The 18591-nt window shown below is 46.9% G+C and overlaps 1 protein-coding gene across 5 annotated transcripts in view; it reads right to left on the reverse strand.

The window, feature by feature from the left end:
* dock3 (dedicator of cytokinesis 3) overlaps nt 1–18591 on the reverse strand; it is a 965674-nt gene that overhangs the window by 515197 nt on the left and 431886 nt on the right. For all 5 annotated transcript variants that reach the window (XM_080184500.1, XM_080184509.1, XM_080184492.1 and 2 more), the window contains exons 8-9: nt 17601–17642; nt 13147–13301 (exon numbers count right to left, since the gene is read on the reverse strand). In XM_080184500.1, coding sequence (XP_080040626.1) covers nt 13147–13301; nt 17601–17642 — 197 coding nt within the window. The remainder of the gene's footprint in view (nt 1–13146; nt 13302–17600; nt 17643–18591) is intronic.

Here is an 18591-nt window from a genome sequence, read left to right on the forward strand (position 1 = left end):
GATGGCTGACATTCACCCCAAGCCTCACTAACATTAATAAGCAACATCAAGGGAGTTCAGCAAGTGTTGTTAACACAGCTCCTATATTGCATGGACTTTGCAGTGTTGCCTTTGATGGGAACTCATATTGTGATAGTCATAAGGCTATCCCCTCCCTCGCCTGTCTGAACTGCTAGCCATTCCTGGAAACCACTGCACAGGGCGTGCACATATGTCTATGATGCTGGAGTTCCCAATGGGGACACCTCACAGACCCACATGCCCCTCATGTCCACTATGGCAATGATGATGCAGCAGTCGGGAGTCCACTGAGGTGGCACATGGCAATGGTATTGGTTGCCAGCGTTCAGACTCATGTTGGGAGGCAGTGAGGAACCAGAACTGGATAACTTTCCTAGCTGACTCTCTCTCCTTCTCACCCCAACCCCATAGATAACATAGATTTCATGAAGCAACCCTTAAGCTGGACGTGACACTTGCGGATGTGGAGGAGGAAGACATGCAGCCGTGGCAAGGCCAGCACAGAGGCTGCATCAGAAGGAGAGGGGGGTGCTGATAGGGGGAACAGGTGAGTGCCCTTCGGCCCCAGGGAAGGGACAGAGTACCTTGCATATGGGGACCGAATGCTACAGGGGGGATATGTGTGCCCTTCAAATGGCTGACAGATGCCGTGCACCACCGCTGGCTGCATCTCGGCAGGGAGACAGTACAGCACCTGTGTCATACGCTTTCCCTCCTGGCACCTTGAGGGACAGGAGGACACCGGCTCCCACTGACTGTGAAGGTAATGGTGGCCCTCAACTTCTACGCAATTGGATCTTTCGAAGCCAGCAGTGGGGATCTCTGCAACATCATCCAGTCCTCCACACACAAATGCGTCCATGAGGTTACAGATGCCCTGTATACTTGGGCAGGCACCTACTTCAACTTTGATATGGCCAATCTCAGCAAGACGCCCAGGCTGCAGGCTTTGTTGCCATCAATGGGATACCCCATGTGCAGAGGGGCCATCAATGGCACGCATGTCATCATGTATACCCCATTCCATTATGGAGTCCGGTACATGAACAGTAAGGGATTCCACTCCCTGAAGGTTCAGATAGTGTGTGACCACCGCCTGAACATCATGCATCCATGATAGCTCCATCTTGCTGAGCTCTGACATCCCTGACCTCTTTGAGGACCAGCCCAAGCTGCTGGGATGGCTAGTGGGGGACCAGGACTATCCACTGAGGTCTTGGCTGACGACGTCATTGTGGAGGCCTGAAACAAAGGCAGAGATCCAATACAATGAGGGCCACGCTGCCACCTTGTCCATTGTTGATCAGTGTATCGGCCTAATAATGATGTGGTTGTGCTGCCTGGATCGCTCTGGTGGGGTCCTCCAATACAGCTCACTTAGAATCTCCCACATCATCATGGTCTGCTGTGCACTCCACAACTGGTGCAACAGTGGTGAGACATACTGGAGGAGGAGGAGGAACATGGGGAGGAGCAGGCCAACATCTGCTTGTCCACACTTCGCTTACATGGGTCCAATTGTCATCATACCAGGGTGATGGGCCTGGGTTGTCTGTGTTAGTGAGTTACTGGTCCAGGCAAAAGGGTGATAATGACTTGCTATGCGGCATGCTCTGAGCAGCCCTGCTGCCACATATGTCTGAGTCCTACCTGTTCTCTGACTGTGCAGTAATGCCAGGGCCCACATCTGCTAAGGGTTTGGTGTCACCATCGTCTGGCCCAATGGCCTATGAATGGGCGGGGGGGGGGCGACGGTAGTTTGAGGGTCCAGTGGGTGCCAGACTGCATGAGACTGTGCATCTATAGGGCACCCACTGCTACAGCTGCATTGTTTGAAAGCTTGGATTACTACAGCAGTCAGGGATCTGGCATAGTGCTGGGGAATGGGATTCGCAGACTCAGTGGGCTGAGGCGTGTCTCACACAGCACAAAGCTCTTCACCTTTATGCATACGGTTGGGGTGCAGTCATCTCTATGGGATGTGAATCACAAACCGATCAGTCACAGCTGTAGGTGCAATAAAATTGAATAGTGCTTTAAATGTCAGTTAATAAAACTCTAACTACTGTGTGCCTTCACCTGTGCTCTTTACCGCTACATCTATTGGTGTGTTCTCAGGATGAACATCAGAGTTGGAGGCAGTCAGCTATGTTCCATTCCCTGTGGCCTGTGATGGTCTTGGCGGGATTCCCCTGAGGGGCTGGGACATGGAGGGCCCCGGCCAACTTATGGGCATTGCAGATGCAGCCATGCTGCCTTGTTATCCCACTGCCCGTGAAATGCACCAGTGGCAAGAAGGGGGAATTCAGAAGGTCTTGGTCTGTCTGAGTCTCTTGGGTGGAAGTCTCCAGCGTGGGGTCCAGCGCTTCCTCCTCCCATGAAGTGCTCATTGGCCCTGAGACATTCCATAAGATGCCAGGGCATCTGGAGTGACTTCCAGAGGCCTTGGCATCACCTGGCTCTGCCAGTCCTGGAGGCCTAACTGCATAGGCCTAATCTCTGGAGGCCTAAACTCGTAGTGTGCAAGTCTCAGCGCGGCCCCTCTTAGTCTGGACCAAACTCTGTAAGCCCTCGGCCTTGGAGATCTGGGACCAGCCCAAGCTCTGGATCCCCTGATAGAGCTCTGACACTGGGTGAAGCTCTGGAGCTCCTCATCGGTAGCCTTCTGAGATTAGGCCAAGTTCTTGAGGTAAGTAGCCAAGGCCCGCTGCATCTACAGCATGCTGACGTGGCCCTGGTCCTCTGAGACTCAGTCATGCCTTAGACCCCGTCACCCATGGTGACCATTTCTTCCCCTGGCTTTCCACTGCAGTCGCCATCCTTGGAGTATTGGGCTGGGTACGATGCAATGCTGGCACCATCTCTTCCAACTGAAGGCTGTGGGATTCCTTCAAACAGCCTTGCAGTTGCTGTGGTGTTGCTGACAGTCCCTCCTGCAATCCTCAGCTCTGCTTCGGCATTTCCAACAGCTTTAGGATAACAGATCCCAGCGGACTGGCGGCTAGCTGGGGGTCAGCTGATTTCTTGGTTCTCGGAGAACTCTGTGTGCCCGATGCCTTGGACATGCCTACCTCCACCTGATGTGCACCAACAGCTATGTGATGTTTATCAGAAAGTGCCCCAGATGCCTTACCAGTAATTTGTCCCACCATAGTGACCATATCTGCACTGGTGGATCTGCTGTCTTGTGGGTGCTTTCCTCGGAGGTGTCACGGGAGTCTCTCTCTGAGGTATTGCCCAAACCTCTGCAGTGGCAGCAGGGGGCATGCCGACTTCCAAGGGCTCTGCCTCATCTGGTTTGTCTCCTCCAACACGAGACACAGGGCTAGGTGCAAAGGAGTGGCACGTTTATGGACAAATTGCAGCTTTCTTGGGATAAGTCATAATAAAGAAGGATTCATGGCTCCTCATTTCTGTGGCACACCCCGAACTGGCTGCCGGTTTTGATTCTATCCCTCAGCTTCCCCAACAGTTCCACGGTCTGCTCCTCAAAGGCAGTGAGGACGAGAAGCTTGGGAACCCCACATCTGCTCTTGGCCCTTTATCTCCTGTTATGGGCTTTATTCTCCTGCAGAGACTGCATGAGGAATTTAAACACTGATGGCTGAAAAGGCCAGGGTATGTTGGGGCTGTGCCTAGGCAGGCAGGGCCTAAAGTAGTTGGAGAAAGGTGCAAGGGGGAGAGGTGCTGGTAAGCTGCAAGGCATCAGGGAGAGGCTCTTCATGCAGACTGGACTGATGTCACAACAGAATGGACACTCATCCTTGCTGCCCAAATGAAGTCATTCTATTTCCTTGGCAATGGCTGTTTATCCTCCGCGCCAATACATGGGCATTGACCACCGAGTATGTGGTTGTGCGTACCCCCACTTAATGCTGCTTAACTGGGGACAGTTTGGGTGAATCACACGCTTGAAACTTCCACACCGTCAAGAACTGCGCTGAGGATTTTTCATTGTACTAAGTGTTTTAACGATTGAATTGTGGAGCGATTCCTTCCGCTTTCAGACTTTTTTGACACTTAGGATGTGATCTTATGAAAAAATACCTAAGTGCCAAATGACCAAGAAAACTGGAGAGTTTCACATTTGTCTTTTGGGCGAGTTTAAAAATGCAACCTTATGGCACTTAGTGCAAATAAAGACGATGTGAAGATGCCGGTGATGGATTAGGTAGGCACAGTAAGAAGACTTTCAATACTAGGTTAAAGTCCAACAGGGTTATTTGGAATTACAAGTGTTTGGAGCGCTGCTCCTTCATCAGATGAGTCACCTGGAGGAGTTGGGCAGGGGCGGGGGGTGGAGGGGGGAAGGTGGTGGTGTGGAGGGAGAAGCCAGCTATTGAGCTCAAGGGGCGCTACTGGTCATGTGCCCTAATCTCTCAGTATAATGGGAGATTTCCTGCCATCCCTGCCACGCATATCGACCCCACCTCCACCAACTCTTCCATAGACATCAGGCCCCACCCCCATCAAGCCGCTGATCGCCTCTGCCTGCTGAGTTCCCCCCTGCCCCCCTCCTCCTCAACCACCACCCCTGCAGAGATCCCCTTGAGCACCACTCCCCCACTCCCTAATCACTTCCCCTATAGAGCTCCTCCCATCAGCATACCAGCAGTGCTCCCCCGTCCCCAATCACCATCCGTGCAACATTCCCCCCTCTCCCCGATCACCATCCCTGCAGAGTCCACCTCCATCACCATCCCTACAAATCCCCCCACCACCACCCCTGCAGAATTCACCCCACTCCCCCCTCCCCAATCAGCACCCCTGCAGAGTTCTCCCCTTTCCACCCACCATCCTCCCCCCCACCCCATCAGTACCCTTGCCTCCCCCACTTATTGCCACAAAGTAGCCTCCAGTGATTTGTGGTGGAATGGAACTTCCGGGTGCATGACTTGCCCAAACTGCCTGCAGCTGTATTTTCTTAACAAAGGAGTGTTCCATATAAGCTTTAACGATGGACACATAGGCAGTGATACCAGAAGAATGGCATCTCAAAGAATTAATCTAAGGTTTACCAAGGGAAGGCTGGGATCATCTACTAAGTGCAGTGGAGGGGAAAAGAGGCACATTCTTGTTGAGTTGTGGGGCAGCAGGCTTTAATTATCAGGTGGTCACACGGTGAAGCCTTCCATTGTTTGCTGGAGCAGACGAGAAGGAGCAGAGAGCCAGATAAGAAATTACCTGTTAAAAACCTGTTTAAATAAGTTTAAAGCACTTTGTAGTAAGAACTTACCTTGTAGAACTGTTTAAATCATTTAAAAGCATTTTTGCGGGCTTTTTGTATTTACCGCTTTAAGAATTCTGAGGGAGTGGTTAGAAGGGAGTTGTGGGGGAGCAGGCTTTAAATCAGCGCCAGGTTTAACAGGAGGCCTGGTATAGACAGCGGGCAGTGTCGGAGCGGGCAGCGGAGTGAGAGGGAAGCAGAGTGAGCTACTAGGGCTTAAGATCAAAAGGGCTGGCGAGAGAAAGGGCCAGGTAAGTTCGTGTGGAAATTTTCAATACTACTACAGTGAATAATGGAGGGGCATGTGATGTGTTGTTTCTGTATGATGTGGGAACTGGTGGACCCCAGGGTCCTTCCCAGTGACCATGTCTGCAGTAAGTGCAGGTTGCTGGAGGAGCTCCAGCTCAAGGTAGATGAGCTGGCCTCTGAGCTACAGACACTGGGGGTCATCAGGGGGAGAGAGGGTGCCATTGTCAATGGGGTACAAGTGACATCCATCCCCCCTGGACTGGCTAATTCTAAGGGTCAGCAACAAGAGGGGGCTGCTGAGAGGAGGAAGGGGGGTGGGGAGAGGAGGAAGGAGGGTGGGGAGCGGATGCCTCAGCCTCTCAATCTGCAGAACAGGTTTGAGGTTCTTGCTTCCAGTCTGGACGAGAACGAGGGAGGTGAGGTCGGTGAGCAAACTGTACACGGTACAGTGATGCAGCAGGGCATAGGCAAAGAAAAGGTGAAAAGGAACGTAGTAGTAATTGGGGATAGTGGGGTGAAGGGTATTGACACTGTCCTTTGTCACAATGACAAAGTGCACAGAAGGATGTGCTGTCTGCCTGGTGCTCGGGTCCAGGATGTCGCATCTGGGCTGCAGAGGAACCTGGAGTGGGAGGGTGAGATTCGGGTCGTTGTGGTACATGTGGGTGCCAACGACGTAGGCAAAATGCGAAGTGAGGATCTGGGGAGGGAGTATGAAAAGCTGGGAATGGAATTAAAAAGTAGAACCGACAAGGTGGTTATCTCTGGGCTACTGCCTGAACCGAGTGCAGACGGGTGTAGGGTTGATAGGATTAAGGAAGTGAATGGGTGGCTCAGGGATTGGTGTGGAAGGAATGGGTTTGCATTTATGGGGCATTGGCATCAGTATTGGGGTAGGTGGGACCTGTTCAGGTGGGATGGGATTGGTCTGAACCGTGCTGGGACCAGAGTCCTGGCGAATCGTGTAAAGAGGACTGTAGACAGGGCTTTAAACTAATTGGGGGGGGAGGGTGCGAGGGTAGGTGACGTTACGAGGCCTAAAGTTAAGGAGAGGGTACAGGTAAGGGTAGAGGCCGAGGATGTCCCAATAATAAAGGAAGTAGGGGGCGTGAGTATGGTTGGTGGCGTTCCGGCAAATAGGGTCCAGGTGAAGGCTGGGATGAAGGCACTTTATCTGAATGCACGAAGCATTCGGAATAAAGTGGATGAGCTGGTGGCGCAGATCAGCACAAATGGATATGATCTGGTGGCCATTACAGAGATGTGGCTGCAAGGTGACAGGGACTGGGAGCTGAATGTCCAGGGGTATCAAGTGTTTAGGAAGGATAGGCGGGAGGAAAAAGGGGGGGGCGCGTAGCTCTGCTGATTAAGGATAGCATCAGGGTGGTAGCAAGGGATGATATAGGAACCAAAGAGCAGAACGTGGAATCGTTGTGGGTAGAGATTAGGAACAGCAAAGGGAGGAAGACGCTGGTGGGTGTCGTCTATAGGCCCCCGAATAATGATCTGGAGATGGGGCGGGCTGTTAACGCGCAAATAAGTGCGGCGTGCAGGAATGGGACGGCCGTAATTATGGGGGATTTCAATCTACATATTGATTGGTCGACCCATGTTGGACGCGGTGGGCTCGAGGAAGAATTCTTGGAATGCTGCCGGGATAGTTTCCTTGAACAGTGTGTGTTGGAGCCGACGAGGGAGCGAGCTATCTTGGATCTGGTGTTATGTAATGAGGCGGGTGGAATTAGGGACCTTGCGGTGAAGGATCCTCTTGGGGAGAGTGATCATTGTATGGTGGAGTTTCTGGTGCAGATGGAGGAGGAGAAAGTGGGTTCCCGGACACGCGTCCTTTGTTTGAACAGAGGGGAGTACGGTAGGATGAGAGAAGAATTGGTGAATGTGGACTGGTAGGTAGGTAGGTCTTGGAAGGTAGGTCTGCTGAGGAGCAGTGGAGGATCTTTAAGGAGATCTTTCTTGGTGCTCAGCAGAAATTTATTCCGATGGTCAAAAAGGACCGTAGGAGGAGAGGTAATAAGCCGTGGATAACAAAGGAGGTGAAGCAAAGTGTTAAATTAAAAGCGGAGGCGTTTAGAGTAGCTAAGAGTAGTGGGCGAGAAGAGGATTGGGAGAGGTTTAAATGTCAACAAAGATTGACAAAGAAGTTGATAAAGAAGGGTAGGAGAAGCTATGAAGCTGGGCTAGCGCTTAATATAAAAAAGGATAGCAAGAGTTTTTATAAATATATAAAAAAGAAGAGGCTGGCTAGGGTGAACGTTGGACCCTTAGAGGATGAGAAGGGGGACTTAGTGGTAGGGGATGGGGATATGGCTGAGGTCTTGAATAACTTTTTTGTTTCTGTCTTCACGGAGGAGGACGTGAATAATTTGCCGGGTGTTACAGATGGAAAGGTGGTAGGACTAGAGGGTCTCAATGACATTACTGTTACTAGAGAGGCGGTCCTCGACAGACTGGAGGGGCTGACTGTGGACAAGTCCCCAGGACCAGATGGAATGTATCCGAGGGTTCTGAAAGAAATGGCGGAGGTGATAGTGGATGCCTTGGTGGTTATTTTCCAGACGTCGCTGGATTCCGGGGAAGTGCTAGAAGATTGGAAAACGGCTAATTTTACGCCATTGTTTAAGAAGGGTGCCAGGCAAAAGGCAGGGAATTATAGGCCGGTTAGTTTAACGTCTGTTGTAGGTAAAATGTTAGAATCCGTCATCAAGGAGGAAATAGCGAGGCATCTTGAGGGGAATTGCTTGATAGAGCAGACGCAGCACGGGTTCGTTAAAGGGAAGTCGTGTCTGACAAATTTACTGGAGTTCTATGAGGATGTGTCTAGGGCAGTGGAGAGAGGAGAGCCGGTGGACGTGGTCTTTCTTGATTTTCAGAAGGCATTTGACAAGGTACCTCACAAGAGGTTATTGCAGAAGGTCAGGGGACATGGAGTTGGGGGTAGGGTGTTAGCGTGGATAGAGGATTGGTTGTCAAATAGGAGGCAGAGAGTGGGGGTCAATGGGTGCTATTCGGATTGGCAGTTGGTGACTGGTGGAGTGCCCCAGGGGTCGGTGCTGGAGCCTCAACTATTTAGCATTTATATAGATGATCTGGAGGAGGGAACCAAGTGTATGGTGTCGAAATTTGCTGATGACACCAAGATTGGTGGAACGGCAAATTGTGCGGAGGGTGTGGAGAGTCTACAGAAGGATCTAGATAGGCTGGGCGAATGGGCCAGGAAATGGCAAATGGAATTTAATGTTGGCAAGTGCGAGGTGGTCCACTTTGGTAGGAATAATGGTAGGAAGGATTATTACTTACGTGGCGAAAAACTGCAGCAGGTGACAGTGCAGAGGGACCTCGGGGTCCTTGCGCATGAGTCGCAAAAACCCAGCTTGCAGGTGCAGCAGGTGGTCAGGAAGGCGAATGGGATGCTGGCCTTCATAGCGAGGGGGATTGAATATAAAAGTAGGGAGGTCTTGCTGCGGCTGTATAGGGCATTGGTGAGGCCGCAGCTGGAGTACTGTGTGCAGTTTTGGGCGCCGTACTTATGCAAGGATATTTTGGCCTTGGAAGGAGTGCAGAGGAGGTTTACTAGGCTGATGCCGGAGTTGAGGGGGTTGAGCTATGAGGAGAGGCTGAATAAACTGGGCTTGTACTCATTAGCGTTTAGAAGAATGAGGGGAGATCTCATTGAGACGTATAAGATGAAGAATGGGATGGATAGGATAGAGGTGGAGAGACTCTTCCCGCTCAGAAAGGACAGTAGGACTAGGGGGCACAGCCTCAAGATAAAGGGGGGACGGTTTAGAACGGAGTTGAGGAAGAATTTCTTCACTCAAAGGGTGGTGAATCTCTGGAATTCTCTGCCCGTTGAAGTGGTGGAGGCTACCTCGCTAAATATTTTTAAGACGCGGGTTGATGGGTTTTTGATAAGAGAGGGGATTAAGGGTTATGGGGAGAGGGCGGGAATGTGGAACTGAGCCACGACAGATCAGCCATGATCTTATTGAATGGCGGGGCAGGCTCAAAGGGCTAGATGGTCTACTCCTGCTCCTATTTCTTATGTTCCCTCCAGACAGGCGACGAGCAAGGTATCAGAACAGCAACGTGGTCTGGGAGGCGATGGTAATCAGCGTCAGTGCACTGGCACATAGGACCAGCAGTGCTGCAAGAAAGTTAATGACCTCATTCAGGCAGCAAGAGTGTCCATCCTGTCTTGGCATCGGTCCCATATGTTGCACCTGTAATGTCCATATACCCCTAGACACCCCATGGCCTTCCAGCACCTGACCCTGTAGCACCTGCCTCCAACGCCTCTGGACGCCCCATCACAACCCCTGCCTGTTGTAGCACTGCCTGACAGACCCCACCCAACTGTCCCCACAACCGACCGTCTGACACGCCATGCCCTTCCAGCCATCAGGGTTTCAATCCTCCTTCTGTCCCCACAGCAGAAGATGGGCCATAATCGCCAGGAGTGGGAGAAGACAGTGGGTGGGTATCTCTTTGAGGAGAGAGTCCTGGCTCCAGAGGGGGAAAAGGACAGAACAGGCAGGTTGGTCTGTGACACAGAAGTGAGCATCTGCCAATCCTTCATTCGTACGACATATGTCAAGTAAGTGGCATGCTGCCCAGATATCTGTCCTTCCCTTCCGCTCAACCTTGTGTCCTTTGTGTAAGGGTTATGGGGAGAAAGCAGGAAAGTGGAACTGATCCACTTCAGATCAGCCATGATCTTATTGAATGGCAGGGCAGGCTCGAAGGGCTAGATGGCCTACTCCTGCTCCTATTTCTTACGTTCTTTGTTGGAGGAAATAACTCCGATGCCCCCTCCCCCGCTTCTCCCGCCAAGACACTGCATGACAGTTTGGAGCAAACTTCAGAGGAAGGGCCCAAGGAATCCTCCGAGACCATTACCCCAGTACCAGTCAGTTGACAGTTTCTGTCAGCAACACTACAGTAACTGTGAGGCTGTTGGAAGAAGTCCCACAGTCTTCAAGTGCAGAAGATGGCATTGGCACAGCGTGGCTGCCAGGTCAACACTGCAAGAATGGCATCCACAGTGGAAAGCGTGGAGCAGGAAATGATTACCATGGGTGGCAAAGTATAGCGAAGTCTCTGTGGACCATGGCCAAGTCACAGCAGGCCATAGCTGAGGTACAGCCGTAAGCTGAGGTGATCCATAAGGACATATGATGCTGCTGGCCAATAGTGAACCATCTCTACTGCGGTGTGTTTCACGGCAGGTTTCCTGGAAAAGCCTGCCTTTGTCATGCTGCTGGAGATTGAACAGCAGTGTCAGTCAAGATTCAAACTTCAGGATTATCTGCTGAATTATTTGAAGCCTAATTTCAGAAATAAGACACTCTAGCCGATGGGTTGTGCTGAAAAATCCTGTCCTCTATTTTTGTGAAAGGAGGTAAGAATCTTTCACTTCATCTAACCTGCATATTTTAAATGGAAACCAAACAAAATGGAATCAAACATAATTTGTTGGTTGATGAGGCAGATTGCTAGGTGGGAATATCGCTTTTTTTTGCAAAATCTTCAAACTTTTTTATTTCCCAAGGATGGCTGATAAAATGGGCCTAGAAACATTTTGCTTTTTTACATGCTACTCATTGACTGTTATGAGCAAGGAACCATCTTTATATATGGGAATTAATGACTAAAGCTGTTCCTTTTGTATCTTCTTTCCATTTTGCTCAGTTACCAGGAGTTGAAATAGCCATTAAGTAACCCTGCAGTCCTGCATTTCAAGGATAGACCGGACCCGTTATACATGATTTATCATCCTTCACTACACTGTGATCGTGCCATGCCTGAAAAATAAGTTTTCCCAAACTTAAATGACTTACCTATTACTGTTATCTTTCTGTCTTGTAGAAGGCACCTTTTCTTGCTATCTAAATTAGTTGTGTACATAAAACACACAGTGAGGACTGAGGTTATGAGTTATTGTGCCATGAGGTAGCATTATAAACAGCAGAAGCTGCAAAGCATGCAAACAGCAAAGTGTGACCCCAATCAAGTGCACTGATCAACAGGACATAAATCAATACATTAAAGTTCACACCAACTGCATATATATTTCCACAGTTTATCAGACTGCATGGAATTTCAGTCTCAGTTTGATGTGACTCTGTTTTATATCCCTTTTATGTTTACAGTTCAATCATCAGAATTTCTCACTTGCCCAAAAGAAGTGGTGAGAGGCAAGTTAAAATAGGCGAATAGTACAGCAGTTACGCTAAACCTATATCAAACCTTGGTCAGATTGGAGTACTGTGTGCAGTTCTGGTCATTGTATTATGAAAAGGAGATAGAGGCATTGGAGGGAGTGCAGAGAAGATTTACAAGAACAATACCAGAAGGCATGGCAAAGCATGTCAAGACAAAAAATGACTTCTAAAGTCACCCCTCTGCTTTCTTGAAAAAACAAAGCTGAGGGATGACCTCACAGAAGTCTTTAAAATAAGTAAGGTTTTGATAGAATGGATACAGAGAGAACGTTTCCTCTAATGGGAAGGCATAACTAGAATTTAGCATTACAAGATAGTCACCAATAAATTCAAATGGGAATTCAGATTCTCCCCTGACAAAAGCTTCATGTCCTTTTGTAACTGTAACCATTTTCTGTAAGCATTCTTCTTGTTTTCTATCAAAAAATGCTTTTCTCCAAACCTGTTGAAAATTATGACAATTGTATAAATAATAAACAATTGTTTTAAGTTTCCTAGCTAGCTAATTTATATACTGCTAAAGTTAATTTATATACTGAAGAAATACACAGCTAGACTTGCGCTGCCTGTAACTTTATCAATGAATGATACATATGGGCTGGGAGAATGCAAGAATGCAACACTGAGCGTTGGTGGGGTTATCACTAAAATTGAGTTTTATCTGCACGTAAGAATTCCTGTAATCTTTATGAACTTTGTCATCAGGTGTGTTCTCATCCAGGCTAACAAACTGCTTCTAACGTTCTCACATCTGAACCACTCATCTCATGCTTTGTACTGACTCAGAGGGCGGAATTTTACCAGCACGTCCACCTGAAATTCGTACAATCCCGCCCGAGGTGAACGGAGAATGCCATTTTCCGAACTTCACCCGCCCCCGGAATCATGCTTGATCTGCTGCTCTCATTAACACAAGTTAGGGAAATAATAGTGTGGCAGATTAGCTTTCCTGAAATCTTTCTATTTTTTATGGTGAAAACAGTTTGGTTTGGCAAAGGGGTCACAACACCTCGCTCTCAATTGCTTAATTCTTGCTATGAAATGAGGAGGCTGTAACAAGCATTATTATAGAAGTGTTGATTTGTAACAGGGAGGCAGGCTGTGAATGACAACCTGTGAAAATACAAATGCACAGCGGAAACCATAGCCTAGATATTTACCAGAGTGTACAGCCTTTCTGCCATGACGAAAATAATTGAACTGTTCAAAAAGTCATGGAATCCTGTTTCACAAATAAGGCACGCATCATTTTTGCAAGGGTGGGAAGTGGGTAGCTGGCCATTTAGATCAACAGTTGCCTCACTCTAGTCAGATTTTGGTAGCCTAGAAATGTGAAATTCAAAACATGTAAAATGTTTTCCTGAACAGCCCACAATTGCTGGCTGAGTTCATCATCTCTCAAGCTCCTACCTGATCTGCTTGCCCTCTCGCATGTCATAAAGAGAAAAGAAGATGTCTGTATCCTCTCCAATGGTGTGGTAGGTAAAGCTCTTCATATTCAGGAAAAGGTGGTGGGGAACAGGAATTCGACATGTGTCACCGTGTCGGTGTTTCATGGTATCTGTCTGTTTCAAAAAGAAGGAAAAAGGTTACATTTCTCAAAAATACAATAGAACAACAGTAAATGTCCTCAACTGTTGCACAGCATTTGGGTATACATGTGAAAAGGAAAATTTTGCAAAACTCTAGAAGAGCAGTGGAGCGGGACTGATTGACGTTCTCCAATATTCATGCACTTATTTATTAATTAATATAACAAAAACACTGGCTATTTAATGGAGGCAATGGTTATCTCATCCATTGGCTGTAGAGCAGTGAGAGCCATGCATTGCCTCTTTAAGAGGAGGCCCGCTGTATAAAGTGCAACTCAGCACTTAACTGGTCAGTGTGGGGCATTCCTGGAATCAAGGACAGGAGACAGAAGCCCCACCCAGGAACTGGCAGCTCTATTGAATGGCACCGGAGGGGCAGTGGATGTTGCTGGTAAAACACCCACCTAAGACCAGTATTGTTGCCAGATCCCAAGATGGAGGTCAATGATGGCAGGAAGGAGTTTGCAGGGTGGGAGTCAGCTGAAGGTGCAGGGGAAGGGAGTCAACAAAAGCACAGTGGGTTCCTCATTTCCAATGACGGGTCCTAGATCAGGCACTGAGTGCCTTTGAGTGACAGACCTTCCCTGGGATTCTGCAAGCAACCTCACATGAGCTTTTTTTTAAAGTTTATTTATGAGTCACAGGTAAGGCTTACATTAACACTGCAATGAAGTTACTGTGAAATTTCCCTAGTCGCTACATTCCGGCACCTGTTCGGGTCCATGCATCCTATATCATGAGCCCACCTAGCCATCACTGAGCTAACACCAGCGGTGATGGGGTGAAGCCCTTAGAGTCAGAGAGTTTTGCAGCACAAAAAGATGCTCTTTGGTCTATTGTCTGTGCCACCATCAAGCTAATTCTTCTAATCTTATTCTCCCCATTCCACTAAATGGCCATTAATTTCCCACTTGTGGGCCTCACTCACTTATGGGCATCAGCTGTGGCAGGGCGAGAAAGCCATCCATGGGCTTCCCTGTCTCAGACTTAACAGAGGGAGATAGGAGGAGGTGGGAGTCCCAGCGGCACATTAAATACCCACCCTCCACCACCAAAATTAAATTTCATTCGCCATGTTGAGCATATACCTGTATTTCTCAAATCTGAGACAGAACATCAATTTTGAATTCAAAACAACTAGATTTTGTGCAATTAATTGAATGCACCTTCCTTCAGAGGAACCAGAGCCAGCTTTTCACTACATAGAGACGCTCTATTATGGCAAAAATCTAGAATATGGCTGGAAATTCAAAGTCCCGCCGCTGAATACAGTACTTTGTATTTTGGAAGGGTGACTAGGCAAGTGTTCACACGAGGTTTACAAAGGAATCTGGCCATTTAAATCACCAGCCATCTGTGGAGTTTTGATAGACCTGGATTTTGAAACCTGGGACGTGTCAATTAACTGAGATAAGAGGAGGTCTGAACTTGGCTGATTAGTTTATTAAGCCAGTGTACCTCTTTGGAGAGTAAGGTTTTTTTTAGACTTGGTCCCAGGACATCTTTGGGAGATATGGTACCCATTGTGAGAGGAAATGTGCCCTTTGGGAGTGTTAAATATAAAAATGATTGTGTGAAAAAAAATGCACAAACTCTTTGTTACTGTCAAGCTATCAAGGAACTGTCAAAGAACAGTCAGTTGTCATATAACTTCTAAGCTGTCAAGGAACAATCAAAGTTGAGAAAGGATTGTCAAAGGATACCAGGTGAGTTTGCATGGAGGGGTTATAGGCAAAGGGTGTTGGGGGTCATAAGCAGGCATGAGCCAGCAGTAAGTTGGCACAGCACCATAAAGGGCCATGGAGATAATGGGGGCACAGGGGTATGAGTGCCATGGGACAGGCATAGGGACATGAGTTAGCATAGGGAGCATGAAAGATCGGGGAGAGTGGTAGAAGGGCATGGGTGGGATAAGTGGGGGGGGGGCATGAGATAGCACAGGTTGGCATAGATGCGGCTCGAGGAGTATGGCAGTGAGGGATATTTTTGTTTGTTCTTTTCCATTTTGTTTTTTAGATATTAGACTTAAAAGCATCATACTTCATTAAAAATACAAAACAAACAAACAAAAATAGAAATTTGCTGAGTACTTCTGACCTGGAATCAGAAATTTACCAGAAGCTACAATGATTATCTATTTAGATTATTTTCTCACGATTGATCTTAACGTGACAGGCTGAGTTAGGGATTTAACTCAGAAACTAATATTACAATGCTACAGAACTGAAAAGGGATAGAAATATAATGAATTATGTACTTGGAGAAGGGGTGGGGTAGAATGTGAAGTCAGTGATAGGTCAGGGCTAAGCAGAGGTTGACAAAGATGTCAAGGACATGAGACAAAGGGGCTGCTAATGGCACCATTAGGCACTGAACAGTGTTAATAATGGCAAAGACAGGATAGCAGGATGTGTTCATAAGAGAACTGAAATCAGTGCTCAGTGGGACCAAAACTGAACAACAAGGGACAGTGGCCATGGTAGGGGAAGAATGGGGTTGTGTTGTGACAAGCCAGGGGAACTGGATAAGAGAAAACAGAAGGAGGAATTCAAGGTGGAAGGGCAAGTCCACAATAGATTGATGTTCTGCATCAGCTGTCTCAAAACGTTTTTCATTGTTGATGGCCCCTTACTTAGGGACTCAGCCTACCTCGATAACCCACTGGACATTTATCATGTGTAAAGGAGTAAACTATCTATGCCTATTGTTTGGTTATGACATGAAAATCCTCTCTTGGCTTCTTTGAGTGGAGCATCAGGCTTTCCACCTGAGTGTCCAGAGTTCAAGTCTCTGATCAGTCTCTGCTCTGTCAGACACGCTGAGCATTTTCTGTTTGTGTTTCTTTTTGTAAATATCAGTGTTCAAAATCATATTCCGTTCATACATGTAATATGATCATCATGGCAAAATTTTACAAATGGAATCAGACTTCTTGCAATAAGCACCACAAGTGGCTTAGTTTGTAAGGCATTTCTATAACCGAGATACTTAGACCAGAAAGTCTTGAGGTCAATTCCTGATCTACATTGTGATCACCAATTTCAACAGATGTTGCAGTTAGAAATTCTGCAAAATGGTCTCAGCAGCAGGCTTAAAGAAAGAGGCATTATTGAGATAAAGAAATTCCTAGTACTCATACATCACTGATTGAATTGGTGCAGTTTTCATACTAATAAAGAAAGACAGAACCAATGCTTTTTGTAAACAGATGTAAAAATACGTTCTTCAAATAGTTAGGTGACTTTTCTACCTATAATATGTAAAGTTACATCAATCCTGACTTCGAGTTTAACTCCAGTTGGCGTTGTGCCTGCCAACCTCAGAAGAGCATTTGATCAGGTTGGAAAAGAGCAGTAGGTCAGCTAAATTTCCTGCTCCTGATTTAGATATGCTTGGAAATGTCTATAGGGACACTAAATTAGAACATGGTCTAGTTCTTATATGATAACCCCACAGATAAATATCATGTCTGGTTTTTAACAAAGATGCTGGGGTATCTTTAGGGATCTATTCTCCAGCACAGGATATAACACACAAAAAAAAAGAAAAGCAGTTAGACAAAGACAGCAGTAGGGATTTAAATAGTATTGATATTTGTACAAATGCTTGTTTATCGTGGCTAACGACTGATTGATAGTGACACCAATCTGATTTTGAGCAAAATGAAAGATCTTCAGTAGGAAACATAGGGGGTGACTCTCCCATCCCACTGTGCCGTTTTGCCCAAGGGGCAATGTGCCAATGCCCGGAAGCACTTGCCACCAGGCAGTGCCCAAGGGGTGGGGCCTAATTGGGGCAGGGCCTGATTTTGGTGGGTTGGGGGGGGTGGGTGTGGAGGGTGGTGGTGGTGTAGTGTCATGCTGCCAGTCTGCATTCAGGCTGAGTGACAACAGGAGGGAGGTCAGCAATCAAGGCTGACCATCGGGGTGGGAGTACAGAGGCTGGTGTATTCAGCCTTCTGGGGGGGGGGCTAGGGCTGCCGGTGAGGCGACCGGTGTGGCGATCAGGTAAGGTCGCACCCCATGTTCTAATGTACAATCATCCAGACTTTGTAAGACAATTATTTCTGATATTGAATTTGTAAATGAAAGACAGGAGATTAACAGTGAAAATGCTATTCTTGAGATACTTTCAGTATTTATTCTCAAATATAACAATGCTTACATTTTAGATTTTCTTCATGATATTAAATTGTCAGCAGCAAATTATCTTAAAGGATAATCACATTTAATAAACATCAGTGATGATCTTTTTGGGCTTCCTGGAACTTACCTGTGCAGTACTTTGCTGTATGCTGTGTCTACTGGACAAATGCTGTCAAATTAAAGGAAACATAATTAGTAAAATGCATAATAATAAGTTGAGATTCTAATCAAATGAACTGTGGTCCTTGAAACCTTGGCTGACTCCTGTAAAATTGTTGGACTTCATCCAAATCACTGAACCAAATCCAGATATTGTATACCATTAAAAACTGTAGCACAAGAGACCTGTAAATTTTAGAGCTTAACAGCAGGCTTACAGAAAAAGGCGTTATTGAGATAAAGAAATTCCTAGTACTCATACATCACTGATTGAATTGGTGAAGTTATCATACTAATGGAGAAAGGCAGAACCAATGCTTTTTCTAAATGTAAAAATAGTTCTTCAAATAGTTAGGTGACTTTTCCATCTAATAGTATGTAAAGTTACATCAGTCTTGACTTCTAGTTTAACTCCAGTTGGCTTTGTGCCTTCCAGCCTCAGAACAGCATTTGATCAATGTCCTTCCTTTTTTCTTCTTTTTTTGACATACAAAAATCTGTATTTGTGGAGCAGACTGAGCAACAAAAGCAACTGCAGATGAGTAATATTTGCTCCAGTGTCATAAACAAGATGATAAAATAGTCCCTTTAGCAAGATCTTACACATACATACTTGTTAGAAAGTTGCAATTGTATCTTCACCATTCTGCTTCCTTAATGTCTGCTGTCTCCATGTGATTTTCCCCAATATCTGGAGCAGTTCCAGATACGTCAAAAACAGACTGTTTACTTTTAATAATATTTTCAGTGAAGTGGCAGACCCAACATCAACTGTAGAGGGAGACAGCATTGCCTTAAATGCAAGGTTGAAAGATGATAATTGTGGTATAAAATCAATATATCCCCTCTGCCTCCTTTCAGGCTGTTTCCAGACTGAACTTTTGGAAGAAGTTCCAATCAATGGCAGCATAGAGTTGTTATGCATAATTTCAGTTGATCTTTCAAGCTGCCCTTCTACA

The sequence above is a fragment of the Carcharhinus amblyrhynchos genome, chromosome 3, assembly GCF_965287045.1.
Source record: "Carcharhinus amblyrhynchos chromosome 3, sCarAmb.v2.hapA, whole genome shotgun sequence".
Lineage (NCBI taxonomy): Eukaryota > Metazoa > Chordata > Chondrichthyes > Carcharhiniformes > Carcharhinidae > Carcharhinus > Carcharhinus amblyrhynchos.